Genomic DNA, 17,766 nt, shown 5'->3' with positions numbered 1-17,766 from the left:
TGTGACAGGGCATCAGTGAGCATGACCTGGAGAAAAGCAAAAATGGGGAAGATTTATTATTTATTACTGGTATTATGATTGGAACCCAAATATGCTAGGCACTGTACAAACATGGAATAAGAGATGGGCCTTGTCCTGACAAAACAGGCAATGGATTGGAGGAAGGGATATAACATACCAGCAGAGTGAACAAAGGGATGATCAGCAAACAGCATGTTAGTAGCATGAATTTGCTGCTTTTTTTTTAAAATGTTTTTGGGTGGATTTATGTTGTGAGCTAAAAGAGACAAAGGGAGGTAGATGCGTCACTGAAAAGAGGGGGTGTCACAGGCTGGCTGGCCCTGTATGGGTGGTTGCACACAGCCAGACCCTGTGTTGGATTAGCTACCCAACCTCCTGAAGATGGTGCTGATCAGCTGTGTGATTTATTTAAAATGGTGGAGAAAACTCAGTTTGAGAGGGGCGTCATAGGGAGTGAGGTGGGCTCCTGTGGAAGGCTATGAAGGAAGGTCGGGAAGGACTCCAGGAAAGGAGATAGAGTCAGGATTCTTTCTTTCTCAAATCCAGGGATTGAAACAGGGATGGACTCCTGCACAGTTGTTGTTCCATGGGTGTAGGGGTGGGGAGGTGTAACCTGGGGGAAAAGGTGTAATCCAGTCAGGATTACAGCTGTTGCTGCTTTTCTCTTCTCTTGCTGGCATGAAACGGGCGTGGGTTATCAGTTATTTTCAAATTACAATGCAAAAATTGTCAATAAATGTTAGCTTTGTTTTGCCTCACAGCCCAGTGAATTCACATTGGGCCATCACTCCTCAAAAATGGGAGGGACTCTGCGTTTTCCAGTGCATCACAATAACAGAAACAACTTTCAGCTGATCTGATGTGAATATTCACAGTATTCAGTACCCCTCAAAATCATTCCATTATCTTAAATGGTTCAGTGGTTGCACATTAGGTTGTAGTTTTATATCTGAAGGCACTGGCTCCATACCTCTTAAAAGCCTTTGCTCTGTTTGCAAAGCACATCTATGAAAATTTACATGTGACTATAAGAGGGAGATTGCACGTTTATATTTAGCATAATGTGTATTGAAGGACTAGATAAATATGTAGTTGCAAACTGAGAAGATAGACCTGTCTTCATAATGTGGTCATGTCACTGCTTCATTTATTTTATTTTTTTGGACTAGTCCTTTTCTAAGTCTATACATTCCAGTATCCTATTCACTCATAACTGCTGCTGTGCATATCATCAGATTGTTCACTGTGCTTTCTGTTAAGTTGCTTTGATCTTTTCCCAGGGAGGTTTCAGCTATTGAGAGTCAGTGTGGGCAACTAGTCTAAATGAATTATTTTCATGTGATTTATTTTGTCGTTGTCCCTTATTGAATTTCATCTGCCTTTGTGTTGGCCCATTTGATTAGCTCCTCACAATCCTACCGCTTGTAGCATTTTACTGACCAAAATTTTGTATGAATAGCAAATGTTCCTACCTTGCTTTTCACTCTATCTTTCAAATTGTTATTAAATACATTTGACAATACTGATCCTTAAATCACCCCTGTTAGTAACTTTTCACATCCTGAGAGTTCTTTATGAAGAAACCAGTGGTGCTCCTCATGAAGCAAAGTACTTCTCCCTGTGCGTACGAGTAGCAGAATCTAGCCGTTCTTTACTTCCATTGTTTTCTGATTTCATATCTCCAATCTTAATCATGGAAGGAGTTCACAGTACTACTCAACCTGTTGTTATCCAGTTTCCTCAGTAGTCTTGTAAGGAATTTTATTACAAGCTTTTAAAATGTCTGACTAACCATCAATTCCACCACTTTTGCTTTATCCATTATTACCCACTCTGTCCATCCATTAGGGACAGGGCTAAGGTCCCAATTTGTTTCATGTGGGCCAGACACCAAACCATCCTTAGTGAGTAACCTAAAATAGTTATCGTATATCAGTATAGGTGATATTTGGACCATTTATCTAAAAGTGCAAGCTGACTAGTGATTACTAGGTCCTCTAAGTCATCTGTTCTCTTGAACTATAATGTTACCTTATTTGCAAGAAGAGTGTGTTTTGTTAACATGAGTAAAATTGCCTGATCACTAGCCAGGACAGGATCTCTGTATGGATAAGTGTATTCTTTAGATATGGAAAACCGAACTACAGCTGAAGGCTGATTATGGGCTACTTCTGGCTTTTCCTGCTGTAACAATATCTGGAAATAAATGAAGAATGCCTCACAAGGCACATCAAGTTACAGTAACCTTGATTTAAGAATTTGGCCCTAAATGAGTAATTGTGTTGATTAAAGTAATCATTCTGTTAAATTGCCATTTTATATTACTTGTGTCTCCAAATATTTAATGCAATCTCTCTAATGTTATTTTATTAGGTTACTTATAATGGCATTGTGAGCATCTCAAGAAATCATATTATTATTTAAATTCAGTCTGCTTTATAGAGTCAAATCTGTTGACTAACCAAGTTTTTTATTCCAGTTGTTACTGTGGTGGTCTGTATCCCAGCTGTGTGTAGTCCAAAATGACAATTATCTTTCCCTTTTTTGTATCCTATTATTAACTCATTCGGTGCTTAATGGTTGAACAGCATACAATAGTCCAGCTGCACTACTTATGGAAATGTACTTATGGAGACTACCTTTTTTAAAAGATGCACCTGAGCTGTGCATGCAAGATGGGTAATTGCATGCCAAGCACCAGCACCTACAATATTGACAGGTGACGCTTTGGTGCACAAAACTGATTTGCATCTAAATGAGAGAGCAAAGGCAAATGGACAACGCTGGGGCAATGCCATCTATTTAAGCCTGCTAGAGCACTTTCAACATAGGGGGCCAGATTTTCAGCCTTGGTTAATGCTGCTTGAATTTAGCAGTGCACAGCAGCTACCTAAAGACACAACTTTGGATTTCTGCTGACAGAAGAGTCCTTGGGTAGCACAAGAGCCATCATAGCATAGGTTCCACAGCAGCCAGCAAAATTTACAGCGGGCCTTAGTCTTTGAATTATGCTAAGGCCAAAATGGACTCTGCTGGTCCTGGATTGTGAAGCAGAAAGGTGGCTTAAAATCATGTTTCCTCCTGCTTTCCTCAGGTTCACCAAATCCAAACTTGACACTATGATCAAAATTAGTGCTCTGTTCTCAGTAGTGTGGTAGGGTGCCATCCCATAGCATGCTTTCTTTTGGTACAGTACAGTTCTGCGAGCTACCTGCCCTCGGTTCCCCCCTGGATCTCCCCAATAATTTTATTCACAGCCCAGAGTGCTTAAAATAACATTCCCATTCCTGGGGGACAAATTTATTAATGCTTTATAAAATACAGTCTCCTTTGGCCCTCTATGCCCAAACTTTTCCCTCTCAGAGCTTCCAATTCACTCCTGTTCCAAAGCTTTGGGTTCCCAGTTCCTCTCAGCCAGGACCTTTGCCAGTCCTACTGCAGCTCCTGGCCTCTCTGGAGAGTCTAGTTCACTGGTTTGCTCCTGCCTTGGTCTTTTGACTCATAACTCCCTCCCCCTTGGCTAAAGGATTCTACACCCCTTCCTCATTGGATTGTGATTCAGGCAGGCTTCCTCAGATCATCAGTCCCCTCTCTGGTTCTGGTTTCCATTCCAAAGAGCCTTTGTCCTGACCCAGTGCTCCCCTGCAATTCTCCTCTCCAGGCAGTCTGCTCTCTCTCCTCCAACTCCCCAATCTATTTTATTCCCATCTGCATTCATTGCTGCAGTAACTGCATGTCCAAATTGGGGATCCAGTTGTATTCAGAGATGAGGGATACAAGAGCATATTTGAAGGCTGAGTGAAAGAAGCAAGACTAGAGGCTGGCAGGGAGGATAGGTGGTTGAGCTGAATATCAGGTAGAAGAGCTGGAGGTGTATCAGAGGAAGGACATTTCAGAATCAGACCCCAGAGTGAAGGGAAAAGTATGGATGAAGAGAATGAAAATTCATAGAAATGTAGGGCTGGAAGGGACCTTAAGAGGTTATCTAGTCCATCCCCTCCCACACTGAGACAGGACCAAGTAAACTAGATCATCCCTGACAGGTCTTTCTCTACCCTGTTCTTTAAAACCTTCAATGATGGGAATTCCACAACCTCTCTTGCTAAGATATTCCAGTGCTTAACTATTCAAATAGTTAGAAAGTCTTTCCCAATATCTAACCTAAATGTCCCTTGCTGCAGATTAAGCCAGTTACTCCTACCTTCAGTGGACATGGAGAACAATTGATCACCATCCACTTTGTCATAACATATTGGAAGACTATAATCAGATTCCCTCCTCAATCTTCTTTTCTCAAGACTAAATGTAGTCAGGGTTTTTAACCTTTCTTCATGGGTCACGTTTTCTAACTCTTTTATCATTTTTGTTGCTCTCCTCTGGATTCTCCAATTTTTTTCACATTTTTCTTAGAACATGGCTCTCAAAACTGAACACAGTACTCCAGCTGAGGTTTCACCAGAGCTGAGTAGAGTGGAAAAAACATCTCCCATGCCATATATATGACAATCCTGTTAATACACCCAGAATGATATTAGCTTTTTCACAACTACATCACATTATAGGCTTGCACTCTGGGCACTGGCTCATAATCTATGTTTATTCTGTAAACCCACAATCTTTTTCTGCAGTATAAGTGCCTAACCAGTTATTCCCTATTTTGTATTTGTGCATTTGTTTTTTCTTCCTAAGTGTAGTAGTTTGAAATTGTCTTTATTGAATTTTATCTTGTTGATTTCAAACCAGTTCTCCAATTTATTTAAATCCTATTGAATTCTAATCCTGTCATCCAAAGTGCTAGCAATCCTTCCCATCTTGGTGACATCTACAAATTTTACACACATACTCTCCTCTCAGTTAACTAAGTCTTTAATGAAAATGTTGAATAATACCAGACCCAGGACAAACTCCTGCTAGATATGTCCTCCAGGTTTGGCCACAATCCATTGATAACTATTGTTTGATGGTTTTTCAGTCAGTTGTGCACCCACTTTACAGTTATTGACTCAGTAGTAGAAAGTGAGAACCTGAGACACGAGGCCTAGTATAACAGGCCAGGTCTGAGATAAAGTGATGATCAAGTCCTGCTGTTCAAAGTTAGCAGAAGTCAGGCTGGGAATGCTGGCAGGCTCACAGTAACTGGGAAGAACAGAGCTGATACACACATTCCTAAAGAAGCAGTATGTACAGAGCACTCACGCAAGCACATTCCAGAAAGGTACCAGAACATCCCAATATCCCAAAGATAATGAGGGCTTACTGACCCCTCAGAATGACCATATTAAGGGTAGAGATGTTTTGCTTGAACCGTTTGGTAGAAAGTAAAAGGTGGTATCTTACCACGTCAGAGGGTGACAACTACACACATCAGAGGAGCAATACACAACTTGTTTGTATCAGTGTATAAAGGAGAGTCTCAAAGGAAGTCTCTTTGTCTGGCCGAGTGAGGAACAGAAAATCCTGCCATTTACTGAGCCAGTACCATTGTCATGGGCATACACGGGTTAAGTGTACTTATAGCACGTATAAGATGCTTTTTACTGTGCTTGTTTGACAATAAACCTGGCCTGGTGCCTTCATTGCTGAAAGGGATCTGTGGGTTTATTGGATAATCGTGGTTTGGTGTCTCAGTTGTCTGCGCAGAGCTGAGACAACATACGCACTGGGAGGACACACATGCTGCCAACAACTGATAACAGACTCTATACCACATTTTTCTAGTTCGCTTACAAGACTATCATGCTGGACTGCATCAAAAACTAAAAAAAAAAAAAGACAAATCACATATAGTGCTTCCCCCATGCACTAGGCCAGTAACCTCGCTGGACAGGAAACTGAGCCCTGAACTGAGTTTCTGTGCCATAGTCCAAGGAATGAGAGAGTCTGCCAAGTTGCCTATGGAAATCCTCAAGATATCTATTGGCTTCATTAAATGCATTAAAGAAAGCGAGCGACTTTGTGTAATCCCATTTTGGAGTTTGCCAGTCCCTGGAGCTCTGGACTGATCCTCGAGGGTCTCCTAACTAAGGGACTGCAACTGTAATGGCTAGTAGAGCTCTCTGACACCACTTCCCAGCATCCTTGGAGTCAGGGGTGGGAACAGAATGGACAAGAAACTTCTGTTGAGGCCAATAGAGAGGCTTCTCCATGGGTTGATATAGTCAAGCAGTTTGCAGGGCCAATGATGAGTCAGTGCTGCTCAACCCCCTCCAAGGGAGAAGACAATCTGACTCAGAGACAGAGACTAGGTTTAGATTCCGGATATTTTGAGTGTTGAATATATTGCTGAGAGAGAAGCAGAGCAGTTCAGGGAGTCTCTGATTAACTCCACCTCCCACAAAGGGAGTCTTTGAACTGCTGTGGGATCAAGCACAAGGACGGGCAGTTCCAGCCCTGCAGAGACCAGTGTCAGAGGTCTGACCTGCCGACAGTGACAGTGCCCCAAGATTCCAGACCTGGGAGCCAAGAGAGGGGCCTGTCCCACTCAGAGGCAAAGACATTGTAAGAAGACCTTTATCTTCTTGTTTAAGATGGCTGCCATTCGCAGAGCTGCAGCACTGGGACTCACCCTCAATTTACTATCTGCCTGGGAGGGTGCCAGGGAGGGAGCTGGGGTTGGGATAACTGTGAGTGTTGGCAGCAGGGCCCCCACATGGGAGGGGGCCCATGTTACAAGTTTGTACTGGGCCTGAAAAAATTATGCTTGGGCCCTGATTGGGAGGTGGGTGATTTATTGAGTGGTTAATGTTCAGTACTTATTAGTTAACCTTAAGCTTTTCTTGCTTCCAATAAAGACCTGCTTTGTTATATTGTTATTTTGGGGGGCATCATTTCTTTGTGTCTTGTGTACTTTTATGCTTCTTGCCAGCAGGGGTAGCATTATTCATTTTCCCAGGGGACAGCACCACTTGTGTCCCAGGCACCTTGGGTGGGGGCAGTGGGCATCACAAAAGAGAACGCAGGGCCCATCCCATGCGAGGAGAGGGGAGAAGCTGCTTCAAGTAGCAAGTACCAGTGAAGAGATGAGCCACACCTCAGGGGAGGGGCCAGACGAAGCCTACCTTGCACTTGTATTTATAATCTGTTTTGGCTGAGCAAATATTTTAGAGCTACAGGTATGAGAAGGTATAAATAATAGTTGAAATGAGTTAAAAGGTATTTGGAGAATTCTCTTCCAAAATTTAAATTAAATAACACTTTGGTCTGAGCATCAGTGAAAATAAACCTTTCCTTTGCTTCTATTTACCTTTAGGTCACAATATAAAAGATTTTTCTTTCTTTCTTTCTTTTCTTTCTTTTTTTTTTTTTTTTTTTTTTAAAGAAAGAAACTGTAATGAGCAGTTGGGAGCTATTTAAACAGAGGAAATGAGAGTAAAAATAGAAGAAGTATTTGTTAATGAGCACTGGAACATTAACTAATGAGCATAAAACCACTCTATTTTAATTTCTGTTTCTTACATTTAAAGTTAGTAATGAAATACTGCACAAGTCCATAAATTGATTTAATATATGGAAGCATGAAATTTAATAACTTTGTGATTAAATATGCCCCGTCCTCTGTAGAGAAAATCATAGTGTACCTTCTCGCAGTACAGATTTAAGTGTTCACTTTTGGGGCTTGATCTAAAGCTCTTAAAAGTCAATAAGAAAACACCCACTGATTTCAATGTGCTTTGAATCAAGCCCTAGGTTCCTTTTTCTGCAGTACATACCTTTCCCCCTTTTGAATATAGTTAAATATGCATAATAGTATTCCACTTTAAATATTGTGCATGTAATTTTATTTTTTCAGTCTGAATATTTATAACTAAACATTTTCATTTGGTTCATTCATTTTAAGAGGTACTATTTATGGGGGAGAAGTTGGATGCACACCAAGATAGGAAAGAATGCTCAGTTTCACAGTGCTCTGTATCATTGTGTAAAGTTTCTTTAGCCGAGAGCATTACAAAGGCTAAACCCAGCAGAGCCAATACTGAACTGGATTACTGCTAAGTGAGTACTGTAGGAATGATGCATGATTTATCTTTATATGATGGAACTCTTTTTAATACCCTGTGACTTTGAGATACTTTCCTTACTGCACAAAATAAACAAGTTGTAATTCTTCTATTACCACGTGCATTTATAAGTTAATTAATGTTATATTTGTAAAATGAATAATTACTACACATATGTTTCTGACAAGATCTCAAAATGTTATATGGTGACAAATATTCTTATAGTCCAAGGCCATAAATTTACTGTGTAGAGCATCTCAATGAAATAGTAGTTGCAATGGAATTGGTTATGCTCAATGTAAAAAACAGTGTTATGTACTGGAAAACAGGGCTGTGTTCACTATAGTTAATTCAATGCTAGCTAAGGCATAGTGGATCTCTGTAGCAGAAGTAGTGTCTAATGTTCAAACTTATCAGCAAACACAACGATAAATAATTTTGACTAGAAAGCAGATTCTATGGATCTAATCTCCCAAATGAGTTACATTCTGAAGTATATTAATAAATTATTTTACAGCCCCATTCTAAGATCTGCTAAAGAACATAAGGCAGTGTATAAGGCCATGAAGCTCATTCCTGACATCAGGGCTCAGCTGTCTGATGAAGAACTTAAGGAACTCAGCATGTGTGCCATCAAGGAATATTGGGTAAAAGGAAGCACAGGTAGCAATAAAGCTGTCACAATGATTTTCTTATCTGGTTATAAAATACAAATAGATTGCTTTTCCTGGTGCTGAAACAGATACATTCTGTATCTTTGCATATATCGCAGTCTGTTAGGGATATATTTTTGGGAAGGGACACAGTCTTATAATTCAAAAAGACTGTGAAGGTGCTGTCAATGGCAGATCAGTTGTGTTTTGAGGGGAAAAAAATAAATGTCCATATTAAAACATTCTGGATTTTTTTTTTTCATTTTTAGAGTGAATTTTAGGCACAAAGTTTAAGTTCTAGTCATACTAGATTGGGTTAAGAAACCTACAAGGGTGTTTGCTGTATCCTTCAGCAAGACATCTGCTTCTAGCTGGACCTGCAGATTCTGAACAGTACTCAGTGACTACAAATCAAAAACACCAAGATTTTAAACAGCGACGAATGATGTTAGATGCCTCAATTTTTGGAAGCCGAACTTGACACTTTTCTAATCCTACTCTATATTATAGCACTATTTCCATTCCTATAACTATATTGTACTGAGAAATGTCATTCCCTTCCCCCCTCCCCCAAAGATTCTCTCCAATCATCAGGAAATAAAAACTCTAAAAGATCCCTCAATTTATCTGATGGGAGATACTAATATAAAATCCGTGTAGGTTAGACTTTTAAAAACTTAAAACTTAAACTTTTTCTTTTCAAAAACTTCTAATCACATCTTCCAAATTAGACTAACCCTGTGTTATAACCAGGTCATCAAGGAATGCTGTTTTGTATTGTACATCATTAGAATACCATCACTTTGATGTATAATATTAAGTGCCATTGCTTTTAAGATGGATAACATCAAACATCATTGCTCTGGTGATGGATAATACAAAGTGCCATTGCTCTTATGATGTATTCTAGTGAGAGGACAGTCTTGCTGTAAAATGCATTCTGAAAGCAAATTATTCTGAGTTATCTATCATCAGAGCAATGGCGTTTAATGTTATATAGCCTCACTGTGGCATTGGACCTACAATGCATACGATAAAATTTAATCTCTTATGCATGTGCAATAGTTTGTACTCATTTCACAAAACAGGAGTTGAAGGAGAAAACTTAATTTAAAAAAAAAAAGGAGAGGTGTCTTTTTTTGAGAGTTATGAAAATTAGAAGTACTTGACTAATAAACCCTTTGTTTAGGTGTCCTAACATGAAACAGTGATATATGTAAACCATGCTATATTTTTTGCTAGGTTAACTCTTTTGACACATGCATTCCTCAAACTCCACGTTCTACCAAAAAACGAGTGAACAATTAAAACTCATATCCTCTTGTAATAGTGTCTAGTATACTGGAGGTTAGTGATGGGATTATATTCATACAGCTACAACAGTGGGCCTCAGTTTGACCCAACAGATCCATTTATTCTTAAATGTTGCATTCTAATGATCCCTTTAAATGTTTGAAATACTGCATCTAAAGTGAATATGGAAATCAAAGTATGGAACTCAGAATAGAGCTACTTACAATACAGCATTGCTGTGTAATTAGCAGGCAGACTAAACTAGAATGTGAGCAGGCAGGAACTACATTTGCATAATGATGTAGGGATAATGAATAGGAGAAATTTAACGTCTAAGATAGTGACTCAAATGGTAGTCATGAAAATTGGCATTTTGATTCCCTATACAAATTTGAAAGAATTGAGGACTTCACTGTGAATTATCCTACGTATCTTGGTCACTGGGACATTCATGTTTTTCTAGATAAGGTGCCCTACTGATTTTGAAACAGTTAATTCGACATCACAATGTGGTGTAAAATGGTGGCTAAAACTGCTGATCGCCAAGCTGTGTATGAGATTAAAGCTAATCTTCATGACTCAGCCTGTCACATACTGCCTTAAAGACAAAGCTGCTTTGCATCAATGTGCACTATTTTCCAGTTCCTTGAACGTGGCTAAGCAACATTTTCAATCTAATCGGATGCTATGACCCAAAAATAAGCCCTAAATTGATTTTATACTAAGTAAAACAGACTCGATAAAATTAATACATGCCAGTCATGTTTTTAATTTCAGAAGATTATTTTTCAGAGAACAGTTCAAGAAAACCATTCTTTTTTCTTACACACTCCAACAAATTCTATAACGGGTTTCTACACTAATTTGCTTTCCAGGTATCTTTTTGGAAATACTAACGGTGTGACATTTTCTGACTTCTATCAAAGGAATTTGATATATATCAATGGAGTAGTACTGCATACATTGAATCAGTGACATATCTCTCATTGACATCAGTGGGTGCTGGATAAAGCCCAAAAAGACTAGTTAATTTATTGTTAACAGACCTGTTAACTCTCTATGAGTTCAGCAACTATTATGTTTTGGTTGACTAATTATATGTTTTTGTAATATTTCATCTGCTGTTCTGCATTAATCATACTTATAAAATTATAGAACTTATGAGGTGTTATGCCACTTACTGAGTAGATGGGGGGAAAAAAATAGTGAGCCCTAAAAGATTACCTTTGATTTTAACATTTGGTAATTCTGTGTATTTTTAAGAAATAAAGACACGTTATTTTTCAAATATGGGCATGTGCTTTGTACTTACATGAAGAGAGATCTCTCAATGGCTCTTGCACCAAAGGGCAATTGCTACCTTATGATTAGGGTTTGCTTTGGTTTCAGTGGGACTACTTGTGGAGTTAGGCTCTGATCCTGGGTAGACTCATGCATGTACATAACTTTAATGAATTCAAACATAAGGGAGGCAGAATCTGGCCTTATATTTGCAGATACAACATTTAGAGATGTTCGAGGCACTAATGAAAAGAAGAACTAATACAAAAGGCTTTTGAGAATTTAGAAACCTATAACAAAATAAGGTTTGGCACAGAAATATAGCACATTTTTATCTCTGGTCAAAAATACTCCAAAACATAGGTATTCATATGAGATGGGAACACTGGAAAAGCAATAATGCCAAAAGAGACCTATATGGTGATCGTGGTCAATTAAATGCATATGAGTTTGCAGTAGGATATGGTAATACAGCGTGAGACCATTAATGCAGTCACTTCATGTCTCTGAACGGGGTGTTCCCCTTGAGGCATTATCTAGACTACTGCGTAGAAATCTGGCCATCTTTGTGTCACAGAGATGCTCACAAATTAGAGGGAATTTGAAGATAAACATCAAAAATGATTAAGAGGTTGTGGGATTGATTTATGAGGAAAGATTAAATGAACTAAATCGTCTACAAGTGTTTTAAGAATGTCAACATTAGAGGGTGAAAAGTTGTTGAAATGGGGGTTGAATTAGTGGAATTGATGGAACTGAACAAAAGGTACTTGGGACTGATGGCAAGACATATTTCTTGACAATGAATGCTGTTGGGCCTAATCCATGCTACAGCTACTACTGTCGTCACATATCCGGAGAGGCCTGGTCAGCTTAGTTGGTAACACAGCGTGTTCACTCAACAGCTTTTCTGCCATCACAGTCATGTTTTCTTTCTACACTTAGCAAATTGCTTAACTGTGTTTTAGTGAGTGCCTTTGGGACATGCTGCTCAATCATTCCATAGAGTATTACAGTGGCTAAGGACTGTGGGAATTTTTAAAGAGCCCTCTTTTCCATTTAAGATTTTGGGATTTCTTGATGGAAAAACTAAAACCCTCTGTCTCACGGGTCATAGTCACCCTTTTCCCTCAGAAACATCTTTCTGTTTCTTTGTTACTACATCCTTCAGGTTCTGGAGTTTGGTGCCTGACATGAAGCAAAACATGGCGTAATAGCTCTCTGATGTGGTATCAGAAAAGAGACAGGCAAATTTTTGTCCATTTACATAGACAAACGGAACTCTGAGGAAGGCAGACTATGGGGCAAGAAAAGCTCCTTCCACTGGGAGGACAACTTTGTGGTTCTCTGAACTGGCAGCGAGTGGCAGAGACATCTATGGATGACTAAGCCCCCTCTTTACTTTCTTGCACAACAAAACTGCTCATATTAGAGCTGCTCCACCTGTGAATGAGAGTAAACATAGTTCATGATGCAAAAAAATTAAAGAATTTTAGTTTGTACAAGAAGAGACAATCATCTTCTTTGTATGGCATTGCTTTGGTTTGCAATGATCAGTTTATAGGTAAATGTCCAGGTCTGAAATCCAGTTCATTGTATCAGAGGTAAGTCGGTGAATGTCAGTGAGGCGACCTTCAAACAAACTCTTAGGGCAGGAGAAGTATATGTGTGTTCCATGGTTTGAGGCACTAGTCCACAATCACAGTCCAGGTTACTTCTCATTTGGGGGTACAGAAATAGAAATGGAAAAGCCTAGAAATGAAATGTCACAACCTAAATGCTTGTGAAACCCTAGAGTAATTGCAGCTTTCTGTGTGCTCCATAACATCTGTGAGCATCTGCATGTAGTCCTTCAAATTGGCACATAGGTATTGAAATAGGTATTTAGACATTCAGTTGCTGATAGAGCCCCCAAATGTGAGATTTAGGTGTCTTCTTGATCCAACTGGAGTCTTTCAACTTACCTTAGACCAAATTGAGGTTGTTTAGTTGTTTAAAGTGTACTTTGTACCTGCACTTAGAGAAGTCTGATAGGTGCATTTCTTAAACTTACAAACCATAATAAATTACATTTAAAATACTTTTTATTTACACATTTTTTTGATGTAAGGTGTTGAATATTCCAAACATTTGAGCCCCTAAAGTTGTTGCTCTTAGTTTGCGTTAAGGGAGACTGCTTGTCAGTGCAATGAAACACTTAGTTTATAACCTCAACAAAACAAGCATTTAAACATAATCAGGATAAAAATGATGTACCAATAGAATGATTCCCAGCATTATAATGCAGAGCTGGTGCTTTATGCTACCCAACTTAAATAAGAATGTCAATCCTTAAATAAAAGGTAACCCGATTGCTTATTAGAATAGTCTGCTGTCTGGGATGTTGTGAATACCTGTCAAAACAGATGGACCAGTTATTCTTAGATAGCTGTACAATACCAGTGGCACAATACTATATTGTGTAGGTTTCTTGATCTTTTCCTCATAGACCCTTCTATGCACTTCACTTGTTGGGTTTTTGTTTTTGTTTGTTTTTTGTTTTTTTGGGGGGTGGGACTGTTTGTTTTTTTTTTAAATGAGAGAATATTAGTTCTTCTGCAAATCACACACTGAGGTTATGGATATTTGTATTGTAGATATTTTTCTAAGTTTGAATTTTTTTCTTTGTATATTTTTGTTAATAATTTCTAGGAATTTATTTTTGCAAACAATACCAAAGATCAGGTTAAAATGAAGAGACCCACTATATGTGTTAAACACTCTCTATAATAGACAGATTGGGAAACAAAAGTCTTGTTTTGTTTTTAATTTCAGTTGTTGGAAATCAAGGTTTCTATGCCATATTGAAAGGCTCTGCTAGACCTCAAGCAAAGTTTTACAAAAGAATGCTTGGAGAAGACTTGGATTCATCATGTGCAGCAATATCAACTACTAGTCAAGCCACTATATTTGGTTTCTCAGGTCGAACAATGGTAAGCTATGGTAGATATACTCTATTAAAGTAATTAACAGTATAGAGAAAGCTAGTTAGATTGTTTTTATTGATAAAAGAAGGAATTTTGTCAGTTCTACTGGAACATAAAATACCTTCTTCACTTTATCCTTTGATGCACTCTGCTTAACTTACATTTTAAGCTCTTTTTCTTTGGGGCAGGGAATGGTCTTCTTAATTGTCTATAAAGTGTCATGCATTTTATATAAGTATGTACTACTATAATTGTATATACACACAAAGAGAGAGTACAGCACTACCTTACTTACATAAACATTACATATATAAGCCTCATTTACCTGAATTTATCTAAATCAGGATTATGTCCCTAATCTGTTTCAAATAACAGGGTGTTTCAGGCAAATAAGCTTCAGATCTGTAAAGACTTCTGGTCAGCTTTTCCAAAGCAGACAAATTCAGCAGAACACAGTAAGAGAAGGGGTCTTTGATCACTGTACTTTGCTGAGCCATTTGGACCGAGGGAAGCTGACTGGATAATATTTATTCACTGAAAAGTTTAGTCTCTTATAGGTATCAGTGTATCAAATTCTCTACAAAGAAAAGTGTGTGCCCTGAACCTCATAAACACCTAAGGGCTTCAGCGCAGCAAACTTTCCCTGTGTGTAAAAAAACAAACAAAAAAACAAAACAAAAAAAAACCAAACATAACAAAAACCCCTTGCACTACAAAAACAAAACACACACACCTGCATTTAAGCCCATAGACTTGCTGTTTGCTTCTAAGATGGGTGGCCTTCAGGAAGCCAGACAGTACTCTGTTGGCTCCTGAAGCATAGACTTCACAGCCTGTGGCCGGAGGTGGATTAAGAGTTATTGGGGCCCTGGGCCCAAAGAACATTGGGGCCCCACACAGCCCAGGGGCCCAGGAGCACCAGAACCAGGTGAGGTCTGGGGGGTCATGCCCCCCCCATTTTTTAACATGGGTGTAGTAGCCTTGGGCAGGCACAGAATGGCAGCAGTAGCAGGGGCTGTGCTTCACAGCGGGGAAGCTGATAAGGTGACCAGCACCACCGCCACGAAGCGCAGCCCCTGCTAGTGGCACCAGCGTCTCCCCGGTGGCGGGCTCATATGAACCTTAGCCCCTCCTCACCAAGGGGCTCCACCTCCTGCTCCTCCTCTTTCCCCCTGAGGTCCTGCTCCCTGGCCAGGTCAAAAGCCGGAGCTGGGCCATGATAAGAGCCACCTAGGGAGCCCAGGCTGCTGTGGGAAGCCCTCGACCCTCCACCTGCCCTGGGCAGGGGACTCGGATTCCTGAGAGCAGTCCCTGGCCTGTGTCCCCACCCCTTGGGGCACGCCTTCCAGGGCAGATTGGGCGAGGGTCTGGACTCCCTGCGAGATTATTACTATGGCCTAGCTTCAGCTTCTGGCCTGACCGGGTTGCAGGGTCCCGAGGTGAAGAGAAGGAGCAGAGGGCAGGGCCACTGTTCCAGTCCTGGTGGGCCCCCCATCCCAACTTTTACACAGGTTCCAGTGTTCATTTGGTGGCCCCCAAATTGGCGAGGGCCCATAGACATGGTCCCCATGGGCCTGTGTGTTAATCTGCCACTGTCCATGGAACAGTACACCCCGAAATGTTGAGTACCCAAAAGCATAGATGTCCCCTTAGACCATTTGGTAAACAAGATTTACTGTATATAGGATGATAAACATACATGCACTAACAAAGTAGAGAGACACGCTTTCAGAATTAATTCAGAAATTACTGGGAGTGCCAATATTATCCAATATTTTGAAAGATATTTTTCTATTGCAGATAGATCGCTAAATTCCAGTCACTGACTGATCTTTTGACTAATTTCTTTTTCATAAATATTCATTTCTTTACCATCAGAAAAGCACGCAAAACCCATTTCTTTTAATTTGGTGGTTATAATGTTACGGTGAGTATACAATTCTCCTGGAATAAAGAGATTAGAGTTCAATGTAGATCTAAGATTACAGTTATGTTACTCCAGATGATAAACTTTTTCTCAAACTATTTAAATTTAGGACGTTGCCAGGCAGGAAGTTCCTTAGCATAACATAGCTGCAAGGTGGAGTATTTTTGATGAGGGCTCCAATATAGTACATATTATGTACAAAAAAATACCTGAAAATAAAATTGTTTAGGTTGGAAAGTCAAGCCCATGAAATTATAAAATGCCAGAATTGAGTTTGCCTGTGCAAAACTTACTTCTGCGGTGTTGTATCAGAAAGAGTATGAACAGTCTTCAATTACATGATCTCACACTATTTTTTCCATAGGACCCCAGCCTCATTTAGTGCATAGAATCTTTTATCTTGGAAAATATTAGGCAATCTATCTGCTGCTCACTTTATAATAATCCACTTAAGTTCGTGTTAAATAAAACAAATACTTATGAGTGGCAGAATTTTTGATGATTGAACATTTCTTATCTATACATCAGGTGCTATTCACAACTCCACATCTCAGTTTCAAATGGTTCTGTGCTCTCTCAAAGTAGCTATGTCATTAGGAGCTAAGAGCCTCATTTTCAGAGGTATTGAGCATGGACACTCTGGTATAAGTCAATTAAAACTGAGGGTGCTCAGCATGTTTGAGATCCCAACTATCTATACGCAGTGTCTTGGCAGCTGCTTCATTTGAAGAATTTGTATTGAAGATTTTTTGAGACAGGTGACAAGTCAAATAATTCATTTTGATTAAACGTTGTAAGTTTACCTGTCATCTGCTTTGTGTGTCTTGTGATATAGTCTTCCTTTTTAATTAAAATATAACGTTGAGATAAATTTTTTTCTATTTTTTTCTCCAAGTAGCAATACTTTTTAATCTTCCACATCATACACTAAAGAGAACCTTTTCAAAAGTGCTTTAGGGACTTAGACATCTAAGTTCATGGATTTTCAAGGGGATTATGGGTTATGAAATGTTTACCCTAAATTTCTGCACAATTCCCTTTTTTTAATGAATTATTTTTTACTCTGAGTTATGTTAAACCCTGCAATTACATGTGAAAGATTAACCTCCCTTTTCTATCCCTTTCACATAAAGGCACTAACTAGTTTAGGGCAAATTTGTTTTATAAAATGCTATTCCCAGGTGAACAGTTGACAAGATTGGATGCCAGTTGTTCAATATGCTTGTATGTGAGTTACAGCAATCAGATATTTAAACTTTCAAATTTAGAGATTTGTTAAAGAAAAATGTGTGGATCTTTTAAGACAGTGGCAACATTTGGTATTGCTATAATTGTATGCATGAATGTGGAAGTTAATTATATTGTAGCTATATTGTCAGTGTTGTGGAAATAATGTGAAAATTATTTGTGAGAAAATTGGAATCTCCTTTCCTTCTTGTTATAGGTTGAATAATTCTGATTGGCACTTGAAGGTGTGGGAAAGTTATTTGATTTTGTGTGGATGGCCTTGTCACTTACAATCAATTACAAGAAGTTTACATCAACCTGCTGGAATTGAAGCTGTTAGGCTTACCTTTCAAACCCTTTAAGTAGATTGTCTCTCACATCTCTTGTCTCATCAAAACAAA

The 17,766-nt window shown here is 39.1% G+C and overlaps 1 protein-coding gene across 1 annotated transcript in view; it reads left to right on the top strand.

Moving 5' to 3' along the window:
• Positions 1–17,766, top strand: part of CNBD1 (cyclic nucleotide binding domain containing 1) — a 164,040-nt gene that overhangs the window by 43,403 nt on the left and 102,871 nt on the right. Inside the window, exons 4-5 of the mRNA XM_067553512.1 lie at positions 8,536–8,681; positions 14,060–14,217. Coding sequence (XP_067409613.1) covers positions 8,536–8,681; positions 14,060–14,217 — 304 coding nt within the window. The remainder of the gene's footprint in view (positions 1–8,535; positions 8,682–14,059; positions 14,218–17,766) is intronic.

This window comes from Emydura macquarii, unplaced genomic scaffold (genome assembly GCF_026122565.2).
Source record: "Emydura macquarii macquarii isolate MOO-44397 ecotype Brisbane River unplaced genomic scaffold, CSIRO-AGI_Emac_v2 contig_1477, whole genome shotgun sequence".
Lineage (NCBI taxonomy): Eukaryota > Metazoa > Chordata > Testudines > Chelidae > Emydura > Emydura macquarii.
Note: the sequence above shows the minus strand (reverse complement) of the source record. Positions and strands in the feature narration are given on the sequence as shown.